Here is a 22318-nt window from a genome sequence, read left to right as displayed (position 1 = left end):
CTTCTTTTTGATATTCTTTGACTTTCTCAATTATTCAGCATGCATCAGCAATAATATCTCATGTTCCTTGGCCTTTTCTAAAGCCAGCTCATCTCCTTTTCCATGTAGGGCTCTAATCTGTGTTGGATGACCCTAAGCATTATTTTGCTAGCATGTGAAATTAAGGATATTGTACAATAGTGTGCACATTCTGTTAAGACTCCTTTTTTTGGTATTAGAATGTAGATTGACTTCTTCCAATCTGTTGGCCGTTGTGACATTCTCTAGATTTGCTGGCATAGCTTGTCTTTTACTGTAATGTTATGTGGGAATGACGTTGTGGGACAAGGGGAAGAGATGCTGCCTAGGGAATGATCAGAGAAAAGAGGAGCCTGCAACTGCTTCATGGTCAGAGAAAGAAACTTAGGAAGTATCCGCCCTAATTGATCAGGATGCAAAAAGAGATGGTGGGAGATTTGTACTTTCAGACTTGCGAGATTCTGTTAATGTAGTCTTACAATAAAGTAGAATTAACTCATCTGGTCATGTTTCCTGTCTAGTTTACCTGGGAGAGCTGAGGTCAATCTTGCAAGTCTTTTTTACAGCCTGATCAATTAGGGCGGATCCTTCTTAAGTTTGTTTCTCTGACCATTAAGCAGTTGTGGGCTCCTCCCTCTTTTATCTGATCGTTCCCTAGGCAACATCTCTTCCCCTCAGTCCTCAAGGCCATTCCCACATGCCATTACATTTACTGATTCTTCTTCTGTTGCTTGCCCTATTTCAGTGGGTATTCTATCAGTTCCCATAGCCTTCCAAACTGTTTTTGCTTCTTTTTCAGCTAGGGCTAAAGAACCATTTGATGTCATGTGTCCTAGAACAACCATGATGAATTGAAAATGGATTGTGATAACAGGAAAGACCAGCTCTGTGCAGGATATTTGTGATTTCAGCTGAGATAAAATGATACATACTTCCTGGTGGTTTTTATGAGAAGATGTTAATATAAAGCCTATTATGTGACCTCTGGGATAATAAGAATGCTTTAAGGCATTTTCCCCTAGCTTGGTGCTATTCTAGTACAGTTTAAGATAGCATTGCCTTACACTGTGGCCATAAAGTAATTAATATTTTCTATTAGGTCTTTTAATTTGTATGCCAATAGTTTCTAAGGCTGCAGTCCATTAATGCCTGTCCTGAGATCAGAGGGTAGGGACCAATCAACACAAAAAAGAATATATTCCACAGGTGAGAACTCTTTCCCACAAGGCCAATCAATGAAGTTCTGCCAAATGCAGCATCTTCAGAAAGTGTTCTCTTGCAAATCTTGTCTTGGAAAGTTCACACTCAACTATCAACCAGTGTACTTTTTCAGTGTGTGACATAAAAATGATATTATACACTGGTTAATAATCTAGAAATAGCATTTTGCATTAACTGAATCTTTGAAATGCTCTTCAAGGATAAATATATGAAGAGCACATCATAATAATCTATGATGTAAGGAAGGCAATGATAACAGCTTTCAGCTCTGATCAATTTAGGAATATTTGTGGCTAGCATACTAAATGCAACTGCATAAGTTTGCTCCTTATCATTGCTTTCATGTGGAAGTCCATGGGTAGGGAAGGGTCAAGGAGCGTTCCTAAGCTGTGAGTGTGGTCTATATGTGGGAATACAATCCCTTCTAGAAGAACTGAATTCCAATCCTGTCTTTAATTTTTTCTATTGAACTACAGCACCTCCATCTTCTTGCATTTAATTTCAGTTTAAGAGTCTAATTTTACTGATGTATTAGCTGCATGCCAAATAAAGATGAGTTAGTAACAGAATCAACATGGAAGTGAAACCATTATTGAAGAAGATGGCATTTAACATGAAAATAACCAGAGCAGGCTGTTTCTATGAATACTAAAGTAGGAAAAGCCATAGTTTGTCAAGTTTGCAAAGAGCAGTTGGATGTTTAAAGGAACAGAAGCAGCTCTGAGTAGGTCTAGGCTGTCAACCTTCCCCAACGTGGTACCGTCCAGGTAACCAAGGTATGTTACATGGCATTTTAGAATTGCAGGAAGGCATGCCTTTTCTCCTTGTAGTTACTATGGTATAATCCAGTGTTTGTCTGCCTGGTGGCATCTGGATGTATTCAATTATAGTTCCTATCATATCCAGTTAGCATGGCCATTAGATATCCCAGCTAAGGTATACACTTCTGGAGGATGCCAAATTGGAGCAGCCTAACTCTGCATGTGTAAACTGAATAAAGAAGTACAGTAAGAGTCAGGGAGGCTGATGTTCTAGAATACTGAAAGTGTCTCTTGGTGCTTCCAAACAAGACCTCCTAATGTTATAAATCAAAAGGCACTGGGCATTATTCCTCCTTTCCCCCAATGAATTTTGTAGTGGTTTTGTTATGAGGAAAAAGAATAGAAGAAATGGAAAGACACCATGGGAGGTTATAACAGGAAAATGATTGTTTTTCCACACACAGTCCAACCAAATTTCCAATGAAAGGAGACATGGAAATTGCACAATAAAATCTTTGCTTGAGGGCATCTAAGGAAGGAATGGTACTGTTTGGTGGAATGGGTATAAAGCAGCATCACTCCTGTTTTTTAGAATGCTATTATACTGCCCCCTTCCATTAGGAGTGCATCTTTAAGAATATTATTTATTTATTTATTTATTTATTACAGTAATATTTATTTATTTATCAATCAAATTTGTCACTGCCCATCTTCGCTCACCAGAGGCACTCTGGGCGGTTTACAACTATGTGTATACTGCTTCTTCATCAGACTCAAATATTTCACAAACATCTCCAGTAATTTTGGAAAGTGCTATGATATTTCTTGCTGATTAGGAAATGCATAGCAGAATAAACACAACTGGAAAATTTACAGATCCGAATGCTGTTCTCAACTGTAGAGTACTAAATATTTTTTTATTATGGTATTTGAATACTAATGTCACTGTGATGAATTCTATATTAGGAGGCTGACAGTTGCCTTTGGGTGATGAAGAGTTTAGATAAAGTCATTTTCAAATCAACTAAGAGCCCAAATCCTGATGAGGTCATGTATGCCATACAGTATGAAGGCTAATATTCCTTTCTGGCTAAGGTGACATTTATTGCTAGACTACTGTAATCTTTCATTGGATACATCAACTGTTCTGTGAACTTGGAAATCAGTTCCCTGAGTGATACTATTTATAACTGTCATATAGCACAGTTTTAAAAACACAGCATTATCATTATGGCCTTTTGTTTCATAAAGAGCCATTATAACGATTGTGTAAAGACAGAAGCCCTTTTTGCATCACTGTTGATTGAAAAGCATATTTAGTATTTTTTTTAAACAAAATAACAGTTGAAACCTTAAAAGTGATTCTGTGTTTATATGCTAATACAGTTTTCTTTAACATTGCAAAATGAAAGACAGCATTACTGGGTAAATAAAAATATTTTTCCAATCCACTTATTTAAATGTTTTTGATCCTAAGAGCAGAAAACAAAAGTCAATTTATTGATTTCCTCCAATATCAAGCATCATAATTTACCTAAACGTGGTAAGCTAATTTAGATGAAATAAGTTCAGATATAGTTACTGACTCTGAAAAAAATGTGATTAATCATGGTACCATATTCCTGCATCTTTTTCCTTTAAAAGAAGTCCAATCCAGTGGATTTGTTAGCTAAGAAATCCAACCTAGTAAAAGATAACAAGGCTGGTATTTGTAGAATGCAAGAATTGGGAAGGCACTGCATTCAACCCCTTGACCTCTACAAGGATCTGAATTAAAGTACAGGTAGTCCTTGTTTAGCAACTGCCTCATTTAGCAACTGTTCGCAGTTACAATAGAGATGAAAAAGTAATTTTATGACCTTCGCAGGTCTGTAAAGCAAAGGAAAGCTGAAGTAACATCTTAAGCACAGGCGTGGTTTCACTTAGTGACTTGCTTCACTTAATGACCAAGTTACCAGTCCCACTTGTGGTTGCTAAACAAGGACTACCTGTATTCCTGGCTGACCTACTTGTATGCATCCAGTGAGGGAGAGCCCACTGTTCTTTTTGGTAATTAATTCTACTGTTGAACTGCTTTTATAGTTAGTTAGAGGAAGGAGTATATGGTATGTTCTCCTCCTTGAGTTATTTATAAAGAAAAGTAATAAAGGTGGGATAGAAAATAAATAAAATAAAAAATAAATAAATAATGCTCTTTTCAAACATTCAGCTGAAATCTGTCTTCCTGTAACTTGGTAGAACATAGATCTGGATATTCTGTGTGACATCGTTACAAGCACTTGAATGGGTATGACTCGGTATGGGGTCCATTCTGTTTTACTTTTAATCCTCTTAATTTCACAGAGGCCAGGCTTGATACTGTTAACTTTGTAGATGGTACCTAGCAGAATGTATCTAAATGTTTGATGTTGGGCTATATCAGGTTGACTTTCTGATCAGAAGTACAACTAATGTATCCTTGAAAAACCTTAGGACTACCATATCTGGGCTGCAAAAGTCTAGATCAGTGTTTCTCAATCTCAGCAATTTTAAGGTGTGTGGACTTCAATTCCCAGAATTCTGTGAGTCAAAATCCATGCATTTTAAAGTTGCTGTCATGAGAAATGCTGATCTAGATTATCACTTTTAGCTTAACAATTCTTAAGAGTTAAGAATGATTGTCTGGATTTTGGTGTGATAGCTCTGATTCATATGCTCAAAAGCTAAAGCTTTTACTGATGTGGGGCTGATGTTGGCCAAACATCTCCTCTTGCCTGTTTCAACTATTTTACTTTGTGGAATTTAGAGGAAAATTCAAATCCATGTTAGCTGTAGATTCTACTTTTTGGATATTGGCAAGGAATTAAATTCACTTTGGAGTCCTTGGTTTATTCACACTGATGGTGTTACCTAGCTGGGTAATGAAACGTCTGCAGGGAAACATCCAAGCTCAGAGAATACCAAAGACTCCACAGTTCAACCCTGAACTACATATATTCTCATCTATTAAATTCACTTTATTCTCCCCCTGGGTTTAGTTTGGGGATAAACAGATTCTGGGTACAATTGATTAATTTCCTTTCTGGGATTTTGATCTGTGTCAGATACAAGGATTAGAGTTATAGTTCAAATTTAAATGCAAGACTTGTTCTGCAAGAAGCATTATTCCTGACAAGTTATTTTCAATTAATGGGTTCAGGTTTGTATTAGAAAATGTTTATTCATTTGCAACAAAATGAAAGTTTTAATATCAAGAATTTCAGTGGAAAACATTGATTGGCCTCAGTACTGAAGCTGGGTTAGACCTGATTTGTATCTAGACAGAAGATAACCAGGGAATACCAGAACTATAGTTAGACTGCAGAGCTGAAAAAAAAATGCTCTGGAAGACAGCAGCAGCAAACCATTTCTGTACTGCTGCTGAGAAATCCACATGGATATGTCCATGAAGTCACCAAAAGTTTATCCCTGTTTGAAGAAGACTTTCTCTTTTCCTTGTTTTTAGCATACTTACTGAAAATCTGGGTAGAAATCCCTCCCTGCTCTTCCTTACCTGAGGACAATTTGGGTGCCAAGGCCATTCAAATCAGCAAATTCAACTATTTATGGCAAAAGTAGTAAAAATGTATAGCATACTTTCCTATAATTTTCAGCAGGAAACACAGGAACTATACTTTCAATGTTAAAGTAAACTTACATTATTAGGAAAGCTAACAAAACTGAGCAACCCCACTGACATGGGGAAACACAGGAAGTCCTGACAAGTGTGTGAGTGAGACAAAGCCATTCCTACTTGCTTCACTCTGCCCTTTGACAAAACATATGCATGGGCAAAAGAAGGACAAATTATCGATTCTCCGAGTAAAGAATTTCATTTTCTAAGGGAGCTAGGATGGTGTTCTCTGGCAAGTTATCAATGGATTATAGTTTTCCTTGGAAGCCAGTGCTATCTCATAAATTCATCGTTTCATATTGTCTCAAAAGATAGCCCAGCCTTTGGGGGATGTATCTGTTAAAATGTAATACTATTCCTTCCTTCCTCAGACTTACATAGGTATTTTTCAGTTAAATCTACAGATAGAGCTTGTAAAATGTAAGGGGAGATAGATGCTTCTCAGGTTTTTGTCCTGAATTTGTTTATGATGACAAGGCTCCCTGTTTGTTGGCCTGTAATTAAGGATGTCAGTATTGTTCCTGGTGCTGTGTGAGATTGAAGCTGTTTATGTACCTCGACCTAATCCACTTTTACAACCATCTGTAGGGCTCCATGCAAAATTCTTCCTGTAGTATTGAGAGGATATTGTGTGTCAGTGTCCAGGCCAGTGCTGTATTGAAATAGTATTTGGGGGCTGATGTGTTGGTTATAATGACCTGAGATTGTCAACCAAGGATCAGTGCATTACATTTTCAAGTCCATGAGGTTCTTTGTTTCTATTTTACTGATATCACTTGAAAGCATGTGTCAGTACAGGTAGTCCTTGTTTAGCAACCATAATGGGGACTGGCAACTTGGTTGTTAAGTGAAGAGGTCACTAAGTGAAACCGTGGCTGTGCTTATGATCTTACCTCAGCTTTCCTATGCTTTACAGACCTGCAAAGGTTGTAAATGTGAGGATTGGTCATAAAGTCACTTTTTAATCACCGTTGTAACTGCAAACAGTCGCTCTATGAGGCAGTCACTAAATGAGGACTAAATGTAATGGTTGTAAATAAATACTCTGGCACAAAAAGAAAGCACTTGTTTTGAATAATGATGGCAGGAGATCAGTGCTTTCCAGATATCATGGGAAATATCTCAATGCTGATATAATCAAAGGCAGGATATTTCCAAAATCTGGCATGATGATATCATGGCTGTTGTGTGTTAGCCTCTGCTGTAGAGACAATGCTTGTGAAATGATTCTTAAAGGCAGAGGCTTATCTGAGGCAGTATAAGCTCCTTTAATGCCCTCTCTGACAGTGAAATATTGAATTTGTAGATTTGTATTAAGGTTCTCTTGGGGTCCAGAAATGATGCATTTCTCCACAGAGAGCTGCTTAAGCTGCTTATCAGGTTATGCCTTACCCTATCATTGTCATTTTGGATGATATTTCCATTGACTTCTTTTTGTGCAGATGAATGTAAAGCCTTCACTGTATTCTTGTAAGCAAGAGCTCTTTTTTTTCCTTCCTAAAATGTGGCTGATTAACCATAGTTCAATGGGGCTGTAATCCTTCTTTGCATACTTATTTTGCAATTGGTGGAAGTCGCTCGGAGATGAAACTTATTTTGGGCAATCGCTCTGCCTCATTCATGAAATTTTCTGGGGAGAGTCCAGACATTTGTCATTTTCCAGTTGTAACCTTCTTGCAATTTCCTTCTGCTTTTTCATGTCTTTTTTATTACAAAAAAGATCCATTTAGGAAGGAAAGATAGAATAGCTGTATAGTATCTTCTCATGTGTTGTGGTAGGAGCAATCCTTCAGGAAACGTTGATGTTTCAGTCTTCCACAATTAAAAGTTAATTTTTTCTGTTTTACAGCTAGTTTGTCATCTTTATTCTAGCTGCATTTCTGTTCATTCATTTACCTGGGTAGTGCCTAATGTGATGTCCACGGGCATCCCCGTTTCTCTGCAGGCACTTCCTTCAGAGCCCACCTGGCTTCCAAATCCGTATTTAATATGTCAATACTTTAAAAAAAGAGTGGGGTTTAATATTTTGTAAAGGAAGTTGTTGTTTTCTCTTTATTTACAATTATCTTTCTGGAGCCCACATAAATCCCATATGTATTTTAAAAATAGAAATGGTGGGTTTGTAAGTATCAAACTTCACCCAAATAAATACATGTACTAGAAAGCTCACTGTCAGAGACTCAGGGACATTGCTCTGATAAGATACTTTTATTGCAGATACTAGAAAGGCCTTGAATAACAAAATAACATAAAATCAGCTTTTGCAGACTCCAGGATTTAAGGCCCATATATAGCAAGTAATTCACATGTTCACTCCTACGTCTTTCTCCTATCCCTGCTTCTATGGTTGGAACCTCTGCATTGTTACTGTAATGGACCATTCTGGTCTCAATCCCTTTGCTTCTGACCTTGCCAGTTTTTGTCCTCATTAGGTCATGAAAAGCACAAAGGCAAGTTGGGCTAGCAAGGAGCTTCTGTGGAGGGTAGATACAGAGATGGGAAACAGTCTTACTAGTTCTGTGATTCCCATGCTGCAGAGCCATTTTGTTAATATTAAAAGTGCATGCCCTCTTCCCAGCATAGAACAGCAGTTCTATGAAAGCACTCACAACACACAGTATTGTCAAACTATCTAAAAGATAAAGGCTACCATGAATCAAACTCAACTTCTAGTAACTACATGGGCACATCTACTGTATAAAGGGTTTTTTGGCAACAACATGGAAGAGGTTTACTGTTGGCTGGTTCTGATACGTTTCTCAAAAAGCGCTTACTGACCCCCCACAAAGGTTGCTTAGCCCTTATTTACATGTATATGTTGGGTTAGATTACAAATTAGTGATTCTTAATCTGATGCTTCTTGCGTGTGGTCTAAATTTCCATAATCTTTGCCAGCATGGCTATCTTTCTATCTGGAAATACTCTAAATAAATCTGGTTAGGATAATGCTTCATTTGGTAAGTGAAATATTCTTCTGGGAGTACAAGGTATAGTCTAGAATAGCCTTTTCCCACTTGGATGACTTCAACTCTCAGATTTCCTTATCGCACATGGCCTTGCTGAAAATTTTAATAGCTGGTCCATATATTCTAGAGGCCATCCAGTTGGAAAGACTGGTTGGAATGTACTTCAGTGGTTACAACTGTAGTACAGCTACTCAAAAGTAAGTTTCATATAGAACTAAGGTTGACATACTACTTAATAAACATACAAAAAAGTAGTTCTTCTGTTCCTTAGGTTATTTTCTCCTGTTGTTAGCAGCCAGACCATAACTGGGAATCTAATACTCACTCGTTAAAACTTCCTTAAAATAACTTGAACTTAGTGTGGGCTGATGACGACTTTTAGATACCCTTACGTTGGTATACCAACTATTAAAAGAACACTTTAGAAATGATATACTACATTTTTGGGAGCATGTTTAAAAGCATATCCAGGAAATGACTTTTTGTTATGCAAGCAAGAAGTTTTATGTGTTATCCAACTCTTCTACAAGTCTCAGTAGTATTTCTGGAGGTGGGGGGAGGGCGGGAGAAGAATCCAAGGTACATTGCATGCTGTTATATCTCATCCAGATTCTTTTTTAAAAAAACAAAGTTTTTCAGCCTTAGCAAATTAGTTTTGCACTAACAATTTTGGTTATTTATGTATTTATGTATTTATTTATTTTATAGATTTATTCACCGCCCATCTCTCCCCTACGGGGGGACTCTGGGCAGCTTACAATAAAACAGGATTAAAATTCAAAATCATTACAATACAAAATACAGTAAAAATACAAATATAATAAAATCTACATGGGCTGAGAACCTGAAACACAGGTGGATCATATATATGTAAGAGACTGGTTTGGCTAGAGTTGGCCATTGTGGGGTTTCAGTCCTCTCTCAAGGCATCCATGTCTATTGGGCATGGGGGAGTCAGAAGTGAGTTGTAGGAGACTTTCAGATTGTTCCTCTCCTGTCCTTTATCCTGGCCTGGGCCTCCCCAAAATAAACTGTGAATTTGTTTTGTGTACCGCAGTCTGGTATAATGGGTGGAGAGGACTCTGGGCAGTGAGCAGGAAATCTCACTCACACTAATGATGTTACCTAGTTGGGTAATGAAATGTCTGCAAGGAAATAACCAAGCTTAGAGAGCACCAGGGACTCCACAGGAAATTGGCTGGTTGCCCATTGCCCACCACTGTTACCAGCCCACTTTCATTAGAGTTCATCTTTTTCCTAAGCCTGTCCTCCTCATTTTTTAGGACTAAAGCATCAGATATTTTCCAGGTCATGAGTTGGAGATGTCTCTTTGTCTCCAGTCCTAGATAAATATGTGCAGGATTGTTTTTTAAACCATCTGTTTTTTACCAGTAAGTTATCTGACTGGAAAGGGAACTGTTCCCCTAATATATATATACCAGAACTTGTGTTTATCAAGAACCGTCTTACCATTTATTACAGATGGAATCAAAGCATAGAATATTTTAGGCAAAAGAGCTCAGAACAGAAATCTCTTCCCAGAAACTTGAACAGAAAGCATATGCTGCCACCTAATGGATGATTGGACATATTTCTCTATTGTGCTTGGAGTGGCTAGCAAAAAGAAATCTGCTGTAGTTGCTGATTGTGGGTAACGTTGCATCTTTATGTTTTATGCACCATTAATCCCAAACATATAAATAAGTGGACTTTGGTCCAGTAATCTGTCAGTCTTGAAAGTATCACAAGATTCTTTCCCACTTTATCAAGTGTATAGGATCAAATACTAACAATCATGTATGGATGGATGGAGTCTAACACAATAGATAAAATCTAACACAATCCTTTTCAATGAAACTGCAAAGAGGCAATTCTCCCTCCATCTTGCAGCTCCTTGGTGTACTCAACATATGCTGTAGATGGGTGAGGACAGACTTGGGGGGCTGTAGGGTGGCAGAGGAGAAAGACCTGTTTGCAAGATTTCATCCATTGTTTTAAATTTATTTATATTGATATAACCAAGGTTCTGAGATAATTGTGTTGTATGATTGAATAGAATGAGAAACTTGAATGTCTTTGCTGATAGTTTTTAAAAGCTGTTGCTTAAGTTCTGTATTCCTTGTTTTAGTTGCTGTATAATCTTCTTTTTTGGTATTGTAACTGTTGTTATGTAGCTTTTTGCCAAACCACATCATAGCTTTTTGTTTGAACATATGTACCTGATTAAGAAAAATGATGTAATATAGCTTTCTCTCTTTCTCCCCTGTAGCATATGATCTCATCTCTAAGTGGAAAGAAATGCCTTAAATTAAGATCATCACTGTCAAGCTAGGTGGGTTTAAGACTAGTCAAGACGCTGGGGCTAAAGGAATCAATAATCTGTTTCCTTTTTCCCTACCTGCTGTAGATCCTAGAAGAACATAATGCTATGCCTTTTGTTGGGGGGGGGGGGTTGGCACATGACAGGACTTTTCTCTAAAAAGGAAATGAGATCAATTTTATGAAGGATCCAGATAGGCCTGTCTAAATTGTTCCATTAATTTCAGAGGGCCTAAAATAAGAGCATCAAGGTCTGAATTTAATGCAAGGACAATTGATTTTATTTTTGGGTTTGCATTCATTTTTTCTTTTATATATATATGAATTTTCAATGCAGTAAAAGAATGCAAAATGAAATAAAAAAGAGAAGAAGGAATTAAAAGAAAAAAAAACATGCAATTATGCCTTCCGTCCTTTCTATCAAGTAATTATCACCTTCATCTTTTCCCTGGTTTTGTATTCATTTTCAAACCTATTCCAGATCAGTCACAAATGCTGTTTATGATATATGTACTATATGTGGAGGTGGATGCTAAAATGCAATTATTGCACACAGACTCAGGATTGGGGTAAAATTGTATTGCTAGAAGTTTTTCCACAGGTGGGCACTGTCTGTGGGTAGTGAAGCAGCTAAGTTATTTCCTCAAGTAGTTTTTGTGGGGAGAAAAATCTTGCATGCACAATCCTGGCAACATCTTCTACATACAGAAGTCTCTGCAATGATTGGCACACAAGAATGTGAAACAGCACATTTGATGCCATGCGTATGTAGATCTGCAAGCCTAGTGGATAGATGTCTGAATCCTAGACCTGTCTTGGGCCACCTTAGTTATACAACAGATAACTGGGGCCAGAAAAGTTGTCCTGCTAGCCAGCTTTGGTGTTAGAGACAGCTTCAGATCTTCATCTTTTTTCTTATCTGTAATGTTTATTGAATATAGCAGTGTTTCTCAACCTTGGCAGCTTGAAGATGTGTGGACTTCAAGTCTTAGAATTCTGGGTGTTGAAGTCCACACATCTTCAAGTTGCCAAGGTTGAGAAACACTGGAATATAGAGATCAGGTGATACTCAGGCAGCCCTAGGACAAAAAGAACCAAATTGTTTCACCATCTCTGTTAGAGATTTGCTTTTTTTAAAAATGTCTCTTTATTTATCATTCTTTTAAAGAAACAAAACAAAAGCTCCTCCAAAAACTAAGCATGACTTTTTGCCTCAAATGAGTCAGCTTTCGGAGGAAAGAATTTACAGTGCAGAGTCATAACATTACATAGTGCTCTAAATGCAACACCATATGCCTATAAAAGACATTATAATGGCATACATTTTATTTTAATTCCTTTTATACTTAACGTGAAACACTGCTTTAAATTCCACTGCTAGGCAAAAGTATCTTTTTGTGTAACTCTTGTCAACACCATGAGGCATTCAGTTCAACTTTCAGTACTCTGACTGTAGGCACAAGTTTGACCAGCCCAGCAATCATTCCTGAATTGGACTTTATAGTCTCCCCTTTTGACAATGAGGAAAAGGATGTTTGTGGTGAGGACTGTTTTAAGCAAATTGATGGGAAGGAGACTACCAATTGCAGGTCCTGGAAGAGCCAACACACCAAAGGAGAAGGAATTTTGATGAAATTTATTCATCCATATCCCTTAAGCCCTCAGGGACACAACTTAAAAACAAGGACAGACTCTTTTGACTCTTCAGTCATTCAGACTGTTAACTCATCATGTCCAACTAAGGAGACGCGCTGTCTAGCAGTTTATTGGCAGTTGCTCTAGATGTTCCCTCAATAGACACATTTGGTTTGTCAGCTTCAGCTGAGGGTGTTGGGGCATCCCCTTCTCAGCTCCCATTTCCCCTGCATGAGGGAGCAGCTCAGTTCTCTGCCTGGGCAGTGAGATGGTTCAAGGCAGGCTGTGGAGAAGATTGGGGGAGTTAGAAGAGAAGAGAAACCCAGCAGCAATTTTCTTTGCCTGTAGCTTTCTCTCTGCTGTCAGTTCATCATCCTCATGCTCATGCTCATGCTCATCCTTCATTCTCTCCCTCCCCCCCCCATCCATGCAGACTCTGTGGCTTACTCTCAGGGAGACTATTTTCCTTTCAACACAATGTCTGGCTAATACTTATAGCTGCTGCTCCACACTTTTACTGTTTTTATTCTTTCCAGCTGAATGAAAGGTTGGAAAGAAATTATGTAAAGGAGGTCAGGACTGTGTCACTTCATCAGCACAGGAAGTCTCCAAAACCTGGACAGAATTTTTTCATGCAGGAAGAAATCGATGAAAGAAAGATCAAGTTTAAAAAATGGAATGGGCTAGATCACGTTGAGGATTGTTGAGAGAAATATTTCAGATTTTTTTTTCCCTGAATGCATCCTTTTGGGAAAGGCAGTGGTTCAGAATGTTGCTGACTGCATCATTCTAAGTCCACATCCTTCCTGGTCATGTGACCCACATTGGACCATATGTAGCCCACCCTATGCTTCCCAATGCACATATACCAATGCAGAGATGCAACATGAGGAAGCGGAAACATACATACCCAGGCAATACATATGCACACACTTAGATTAATCTCTGGAGAGAAAGTGCATGTGTGTGTACACACACAACACATTACTACAGAAGAAAATACTGTTGCTGCTTCTGACATTCCTGTAAAGCAGTTGGAAGGAAGTCAAGCAGCCGAGTTCTACATCTTCCCCTTGTTAAGAATAAAGAGTGAAGGGCCACAAATGCCACTTTTTTCTCTATCAATCTCTTTATACATGTCTTGCCTATCTCTCTGTGATAGCCTGCTTCTGCTCTCTATTCTAGTTAACCAAAATGCAGTATTGCCAGCAAATTGTCATGACCAAGTCCTGTAACTTGCAAGAAAGCCCTTTCCAAGATCAGCCAAGCCTACTAACCACCTATCATATCCATCCTGTCCCTGCACATAACCTAAGGGTAACTCAAGAATTCAACCAAGTCCTACAGTACTATATATGTGAATGTATTTTATTTCTTCATAGTGGAATGTGTAGTACTTCATTCACTGCAGTCTGTGGAAGCCAGCCCTGGTGTGTTTTGTGGCTCTCATAGTCCCTCTGTTGAGTGAGCTTTGCTTTGTTTGACCCAGAATTCTTCTGTTAATGTAACCTGGACATGTAAGATACATTTCCCCATCCTTGATGACAACTTATCTGCCGTCATAGAGAAAGCTGAGATTTGGAGAGGTGAAAGATTAACTCAGTCCTTAGAAATGGCCATTTGATAGGTTCTCAACTGAGATTGGTCGTGGCTAAGGATATGTTGTTAGGTTTGTGTAATGCTTGACCCACTGTACTCCAGGATGGTGCTGGAATCTCCCTAGCAGCTAGTGCTGGTTAACATCAGTTTATATTCCTTGGGGTGGGGTTTAGAGTTAACTTGGGACTTGTGAAATGACTGTGTGTGTGTTTTAGATACAATTTCCATGATGTAGCAGGGTTAGACTGTGTGTGGCATAGAAAAGCCACATTCCAAAGCGGGTATTCCAAAGTCCCCATCCATTTTGTGACTGGTTTTCAGAAGTTCTGTGGGTGCCTTAAACTTAGCAAGGCTTGTAATAAAATGCTTTTTCTGCTTCTTCCTTCCCTCAATGAAAAAAAGGCACAACATTTTTTGACCTTGCCTACCCTGAGTTGTTCTGGGCCAGAAAGGAGTGCCGGCAGGCTGCATGCAGGTCCACACTACCACCATTTTTTGGGGGGGTTTTTTGGCACTGTGCTTTACAAAAAATCAGGAGCAGATGTGGATTCCAAATGGTATGGATATGATCTTTACTGAAAGTATTGTTTCCTGTGGCATAGACAGATGATGGGCAAAATATAGCTGGTGGTCAATTTAAGTAAGCAGTGTTAGATATAGACACATTATTCAAAATTTCCATAGAAAGTACTGCAAAGTAGTAAAAACAATAACAATAACCATAATGATCTAGCCTTATACCAAGAAGATAATGCTCAATGCAGCATCATTTGTATTGAGTACAGCTATAATTTAGAGACCAAATGAGAATGAAAGTTAAGCTGTAGAACCTGAAAAATACTTGATTAATAGTAATTTATGCTATAATCCTATACCCACTTAGTACATTAGTAAATGTAATGAATCTTTTTTTTTTTTTGCATTAATAGGTTTTTGATGCATTAGAGGACAATGCTTTTGTCTGGATATCTCTGATACACTGCATGACAATTTTCGCTTAAAATAAAAAAATGCATTATATTTATTCTATTTGTGTTTTCCAGAATGATCCTTCTTCAGAGAAGAAAGGTATTCAGTATCTAGCTTTCTCAATGAAACATTTTGTTGATGATATCAATTGCCCTTGTGACATTGCAGGATTACTCATTCTTTGTTAATATTTTAGTTCAACACTACCATTTATATTACTGTCACATTGGAAAGAGGAAGTTATTCTGGGTGATCTCGCTTAAACTCTCTAACTTCATTTTCAACTTAGCCATGTACTATATGTGTAAAGCAAACGGAAGAAACAGCAGATTCCAGTCAGATGCAAGAGACATTATTATGCAGGTAATTTTTAAATTTGTTTTCATTATTAAAAAAAAGCTTATAGGAAGTAAATCAGCTGAGCCAAATTACAGATCACTTATGTGGCTTTGGAAACTTGTTAAGATACCTTTGCACAGCTGTTCAATGTATTTGGAAGTCATAATTAAGTACTGTTCATAGTGAAGACTAAGTCTGATTCTCTGAATGTTTACTTGGAAGTAAGTCAAACTGTCCCATGAGGCATATTCTCAGATAATACCTTTCACCAGCCTTAACTGTAGTGGAAACATGCAAAATATAATGGAGAAATATTTGTCACAGCTAATTAAAATAGACTTATTAAGTATATTAATAAAATAGTTTAATACAGACCTTTAATTATGTAAGATTTTAAGTTAGCTTTTAAAAAGTTAATTAGTAAATGCATATAAACATTAGGTGCTTTATTCTTTAGTGTCTGGGTGTATTTTACAACTTAGAGTGGGAAAATTCAACCCTAACCATTAGCAATATAGTATTCAAGACAAGTGAAAAAGACTCACAACACATGTTAATACTGATAATACTGTCTTGATTTATTTGAGCTTGTCTGTCTCATGGTAGATAAACACATATAGGTGTTGCCAACAAAAAAATGGGCAAAATTATGAGAACCCTGATCAGGCCAAAGCCTATGAAGTCAAACATTTTCTATCACAGAGTGGCCAAACAAATGGATCCAGGTATCTGATAAGCAGGATGTGAGGATGATAAAGCTCTTCAGTTATCATTTACTTGCAATTAACAGGACATTTTGCTTTTGATTCTAGAAGTAGTAGGTAGGTGAGTAGTTATCAAGGCTAGTACCACTGACAGTCCTATATTCCATTAATTCATCTAATGAGCTTTTGAACCTTCCTTAAAATAATATAAACCAGTGTTTCTCCACCTGGGGAATTCTGGGAGTTGAAGTGCACACATTTTAAAGTTGCCAAGGTTGAGAAAAACTGATCTAAACCATCGTTACCTATGGACTGAGCTTATTTCTCAACTCAGTCCAAGCCTGGAAAAAAGTTCTGCTTCCTTAAACTTCCTCCACCATAACATCTACCTACCTTGCCAATGTCCTTCTGTTCTACTTTTCAGTGCTATTTGCCAATGAATAAATGTTCCTAGCAATAAATACTGTCTGAAGAAGGAAGTCCTGGATGACCTTCTTGAAATCTGCCCTGAGGGGTAGCATTATGGGTAGCATAAATAAATCAGAAAGCCAGACTCTGAGAATGGTGAACCTGAGAGAAGGGCTTCTTCTGAAGATCTGATATGGCTCCTATGGAAGAAGAATGTAGTCAAACAGGCTGGTCCCATAGCTTTTTAGGAACCAGTACTTTGCATTTTTCTCAGAAGTAGTAAAAACATGTTCCATATAACCACCCTGTTTAATAGTATGATTGAAGCAGTTTGGACCAACTGAAATTCCCAAACACACAAATAGAAATTCATCCCATACAGAGCACATTAGAGTAATTCAAATAGGTATTGAAAACATCTGTGACTATTGGAAAATCTGACATCTTCAGGGATGCAGGCAGTCTACAAACAATCTATCAGTTCTTAAAGGTCTGCTGATGACCAGTCTGCGCACAAGGTCTATCAAGGTAAAATGGATAAATATGGGGTCCAGAGAACAGAAAAGCATCTGATAGAGAGCAAGAGGCAAGCCAAAAGAGGCTGATTTTCTTTTCATTGAGTTCTCATTCTTTACTTGCCTTTTGACTGGCCTGAATGTGAAATGTGAAAGTAAATAAGCTCCAAATACTGGTCAGGTTCATCCATTTCTTTATCCCTATTGCAGAAGTCAGCCCCTAGTCTCTACAGACTCCACTGGTGCTTTTGACAGAATGGACACCGGGGTTTCTAAGAAGTTAAAAACTGTAGCTTAATGGTAGAATCTCTGTTTTGTGTCCAGAAAGTCCTAGGTTAACTCTCTAATCTCTAGAAAGATACAATCTGAAACTTTGGAAAGTTGCCATTAGTGAAGAGGTTATTGAATTAGATGGACCAGTTTCTATTCTAAAACATGGCCTCTCTCTTGGCAAATATTGTAAAGTTGTCAAAACTATAAAAAGTGATATTGCCAAAAATATCCGAACTGTGTTTAAAATTCTTGTATTGTGTTTATCCTCATGAAATAAATGCTAAGCAGAAAAGCACCCATGGAAGAAAAATGGAAATATGGGCTGGAACATAGACTACATTATACCTTCCTCTCCACTCCCTTCTGAAAAGTCCCTGTGATTTCTCATGGCCTTCCCCTGAGTGGATATTTTATTTTTGTGTGGGTTTTTTTGTGGTTAGTACAGAAAGAAACAAGTGCAGAGGAAGAGTAACACTTGTATCAAATAGTCAAACTATCACACTGTAATTGTTCATTGTTTTGTGATCCATTCATTCGGTTCATTGACTTTATTATTTGAAATCCTGCTTCTTTTGAGTTAATGTTTAGTGATGTGACTGTTATGTTTCTGGAGTGATGTATTGTGAAAACATGCATTTACATTACAAGATGAAGTTACAGAGTTAAAATGGAGGCGTGCATTAGCTGTAGAATATTTCAAGGATTTTAGTTCAGATGAGCTGGCATGAATAATAGTATCAGAACTCTTATAGAGTGTTGTGCCTTATTTGATTGAAGTGACTTAGTGCTAAAAGATGTTATCAACAATAATAGTTTTCAGTATGTAACATTTTAGCATGACTATGCTGAAATCTGTTTCATTTATTTTAACATCTGATCATACTTCCTACTTTTAAAGGTCAGTTGTATATTTTTAGTTCCGAAAGGTTATGAGCTGTAATCTTACAACATGCTGTACATTTCAGTGGGTGGAGTCCAAGAGAGGTTAGACATGGCTAAGTTGCACTGACAATTTCAGAAATGACAATGCAATTCTATATTCATATACTCTGAAGAATGATTCATTACATTCAATACCATTTATTATTATTTTTTATTTTATTATTACATTTCTTTGCCGCCCATCTCACATATGATGACTCTGGGTGGTGTATGTTAAGTGTGATGAGGATCCTAGCCTTAAATATGTACTTGTGCACTTTGATTTGGTTGATTAGCTTTTGGACTATCACATAATTTCCCCAAATTTATGTAATGTACAGAACAGAAATAAGCAATCCCATTAGCCCTCATGATGATGAACGATGACAAAGGATTATGTAGAGCTTTAAATATCTGTAGGGCTGCAAATTGTCTGCGCCTCGTCAGTATATCTTCAAATATAGAAAGGCTGTGCATGCTTCTTGAATTCTAGTGGGTCAAGACACCATGCATGTTGTGCTGCTTTCATGGAGCTTGATGACATCCATTTAGCTGGAACCAGTTTTCCTTCATGATGTATTCCAGAAAATATATTGTATTATCTGCATCATGAATATTCCAGCTTTACATGAAAAGAAAGATGTCTCCTTGGATGTTTATTCTGTTGGTGTTTTACTATGAAGCAGGCTGGAAGTGACTTCAGTGATGAGGGGTGCCTGCAGGGTATGATAAAAAAAATGGAGATGGCAATCACATTGGTGCAATTGAAGCTCTGCCTGTTGTTTTACATGTTGGGCTTCAATATCACTGTCATGGTTGCCATCTTGACTTTTGTGACTGTAACCTGTAAACACCCCTGGAAGCAATGCATGTCTTTACATGCAAGCCTGGTTCAACACTCCATGGAACAGTGATTGATAATTTATCTGATTTTAAGAACAAAGCAGGTTCATGGGTGAAAGGGTCTTTTTACAAGCCCTCCAACATGCTGCTTTTCTCCTGGGGAGGCTTGCAGCCAACACTGGAGCCCAGCTCAGGGGAAATGTAGTTTATTTTTCAGGCAGTAAGGAGGCAAGCCATGGTAGAAGAAGAGCAAAGCCCAAACCCATGATATAAATTAGTATTGCTAACACACTGAAAAAAAGCTGGATCAGCCAAACCTACACTGAAGAAGCTTGAGAGCTATTAAATGAATGCTGAAAGGCAGCTTGCATGAAAACTATGGACATGGTTTGCCCATATCTGTTTTCCTATTTAAACCAAAAACCAAATATAAGGAACTAAGCAAGATATGATGGTAGCAAACTTACGTTTTTAAATACGGCATGCTCTAATCATGTCTAAAGTTGCAGATGGGGCAAAAACTCAGTGTCTTTAAAGGATGATCCCCAGGCATTAATGTTAATTCTGTTGTAATTTAATTTTATTTCCTGTATTCGTTTTATTTAGGCTCATCTGTTCATTCCCACAAGTGTGTATATGTGTGATCATATTCAAATATGGCTTGTCAGAATTAACACCCTAGCTTTCATTCATAAGAACAAACAGGACCTCTCTCTTTGCATCAGTAGGCCTTCTTTGCATAAGCTCCACGGAAGATTTCCATTTTTAATGGATTTAATTAGCATTTATGAAAAATGCTGATTTCCTATGATATAAAGTGACAGATTTAATTTGTTAAGTGGTTCATAATAAAGTGTGAGTTGATTTGTTTCACTATAGTTTAAAAGGCTGCTGCTCAACAGGGCCTCCATGTTAATTCATTAAGCATGCTTTGGACCTTATAGAGCCTTCTATCTCTCTTTTTTTTGTTTTGGTAGATTTAATTAACATAGATCTAACTGTCTGGAGATTTAGTGTCCTCTACAAATGTAAGTGACAGAGGCAATCATTTAAAATCCATCTATGTCTTTATATTCATTTACTCTAAGAGGGGATTATAAATGAAACAAAATAATTGTAATAGCCATAGTACAGAATGAATCACATAAATGTAACACCCAACGTAATATACAAAAAATCAAGAAACAGAATATGTGTTTGAGGGCTTCTCATTTCTTCAGTGTCATAGAAAGGAAAAGCAAAAGATTTTAATTCTTTCATCAGTACAAAAACAGTGCTAGGGAAGCAGAGAAAAGCCATAGAGCAATCCATGTATCAGCATAGAAATAAGTTTTGTTGAATCCTTCTGAATCTGTGGGGATTATTTTCACTTAAGTGGCTGAACAACTGTAAGTATCACTAGGGCTCTCTGAAAATGGGTGGTTTGATTCATGAAGGTTTGATCAAAACATACATTTGAACCAGGTGCATGAATGAAAGTGGACACCTACTTCAAAGCAACAAAGCTATTTGAATGGTTGTAAAGGGCTTTGATGATTTGGGGCCATTATGCTGTTTTTGGGGTTTTGGCCTTTTTGCAGACAACAGGCAATATTGGAACATCACTTCCCTATACTAAAAAGTTGAGTAGTGTGATGGACTCTGATTTTTACAGGTCTAACTGGCCAATGAGTCTTTTCACCCCATTATATTTGCCTTTTGGAGTTCTTTCGGTATGGCAAGCTAAAATTCCTTTAGACTTCATTCACTTCCATGTCATTCACTTTTGAACTTCTTTACTATGGACCAGCCACAAGCCTTAGCTTTTCTCTCTATAACTTTGTGTTGGTCCTGCTAACACACCTGAGAGTTTGTTTTGGCTCTTAACACTTTTGGTATGACCAGTCTGATGGTCAATATCAGGGTGCCCAAAAATGTCAAGATGGCCATAAAATGTTCCTTTCCCCACTAGTTAGAACATAACTAAATAAAATGTTTCTTTCCCCACTAGTTAGAACAACAATACCAGCAATAGCAAAGAGTAAAAACCTTGCTACCTTCCAAATTAAGGTTTATTTGGATGAAACCTTACACTGGCAATTTGTGATGATTCAAGTTAAAGGCACTGTTCAGTTTCAGATTATAACTACACTGAAAGAGTTCCCACAAGAACATTTTTTTACCTTTATTAATTCAGAGGCATTTACCTTGGTACCTTTCCAAAGTGTTTCAAATGTGTCTATTATACATGTGGTGCAGTTAAACTTCATGGTACTGAAAGTATTGTAAAATGAAGAGTTCTGCATTTTGAAATAGTTATACTTAATCTAGAAAGTCTTCAGCTTTTGGAGGGTTATTTTGTTATAAGTAGATTGTAATATTTTGTAATAAATACCTGTATTGATTAGATAAAACCAGTTCAAATCAATTGTTGCATACCATATTTCCATTGTCATGTTAAAACCAGGACAAAGACTGGTTCAAACATCAGCAATAGGTTATTAATATGTAGAAAACACTTTGGGATTTTTAATTTATATTAGACTCTTATGTATTCAAATTACAGCTAAATAATTTTACATCAGTGCTTGATCTTTCCCACAAAGAGGTGATAGACTGTACACTTCTCTTCCATTTTATTTGCACAATGAGCTTGTTATATAAGTCAGAGTAAGAGATGGCAGCTGACCAGACATCACCAATGAACTTTATAACTTAACCGGGGCTTAAGACATGTAGTCTGAATTCTACATTCTAATTATTGTATCCTGTTGGTTTTCATTTACATTTTAGAATGCTGAATGCTGTTAGATTCTGGCTATACTGAATTCTAGGAAAGGTACTGATATCAGTTACCAACCATAAATTAATGCTGTAACTATCAGTAAATGGTAATTCATTTGCTTTTTTTTATTTATGCACTGTTATGATTAAGTTATGAAGCCTTTACTATAGGAACTTTCATAGGCAACACTGAATTTCATGTTAATTACTGTCATGTATTTCACATGGTTATCTTTAACCACTAGATGTCTCTCTTCCTGTTATTAATAAGCAAATAATTTTCTTACATTCAAAAGACCAGCAGCAGAGATCAATACAAGTTCACAAAACATAATTGCATGGTTATATACATTATACCTGGAATCATCAATCTATATAAAACCTTATTCTAAAAAAAAAAATGTGTCGTACA

At 37.2% G+C, this 22318-nt stretch overlaps 1 protein-coding gene across 1 annotated transcript in view; it reads left to right on the top strand.

Moving 5' to 3' along the window:
- The first annotated feature begins 8702 nt into the window (after positions 1-8702).
- TFEC (transcription factor EC) overlaps positions 8703-22318 on the top strand; it is a 107674-nt gene continuing 94058 nt past the window's right edge. Inside the window, exon 1 of the mRNA XM_063309345.1 lies at positions 8703-8815. Coding sequence (XP_063165415.1) covers positions 8703-8815 — 113 coding nt within the window. The remainder of the gene's footprint in view (positions 8816-22318) is intronic.

The sequence above is a fragment of the Candoia aspera genome, chromosome 7 (genome assembly GCF_035149785.1).
Source record: "Candoia aspera isolate rCanAsp1 chromosome 7, rCanAsp1.hap2, whole genome shotgun sequence".
Taxonomy (NCBI): domain Eukaryota; kingdom Metazoa; phylum Chordata; class Lepidosauria; order Squamata; family Boidae; genus Candoia; species Candoia aspera.
The sequence above is the reverse complement of the archived record's forward strand: the minus strand, read 5'-3'. Positions and strand labels throughout refer to the sequence as shown.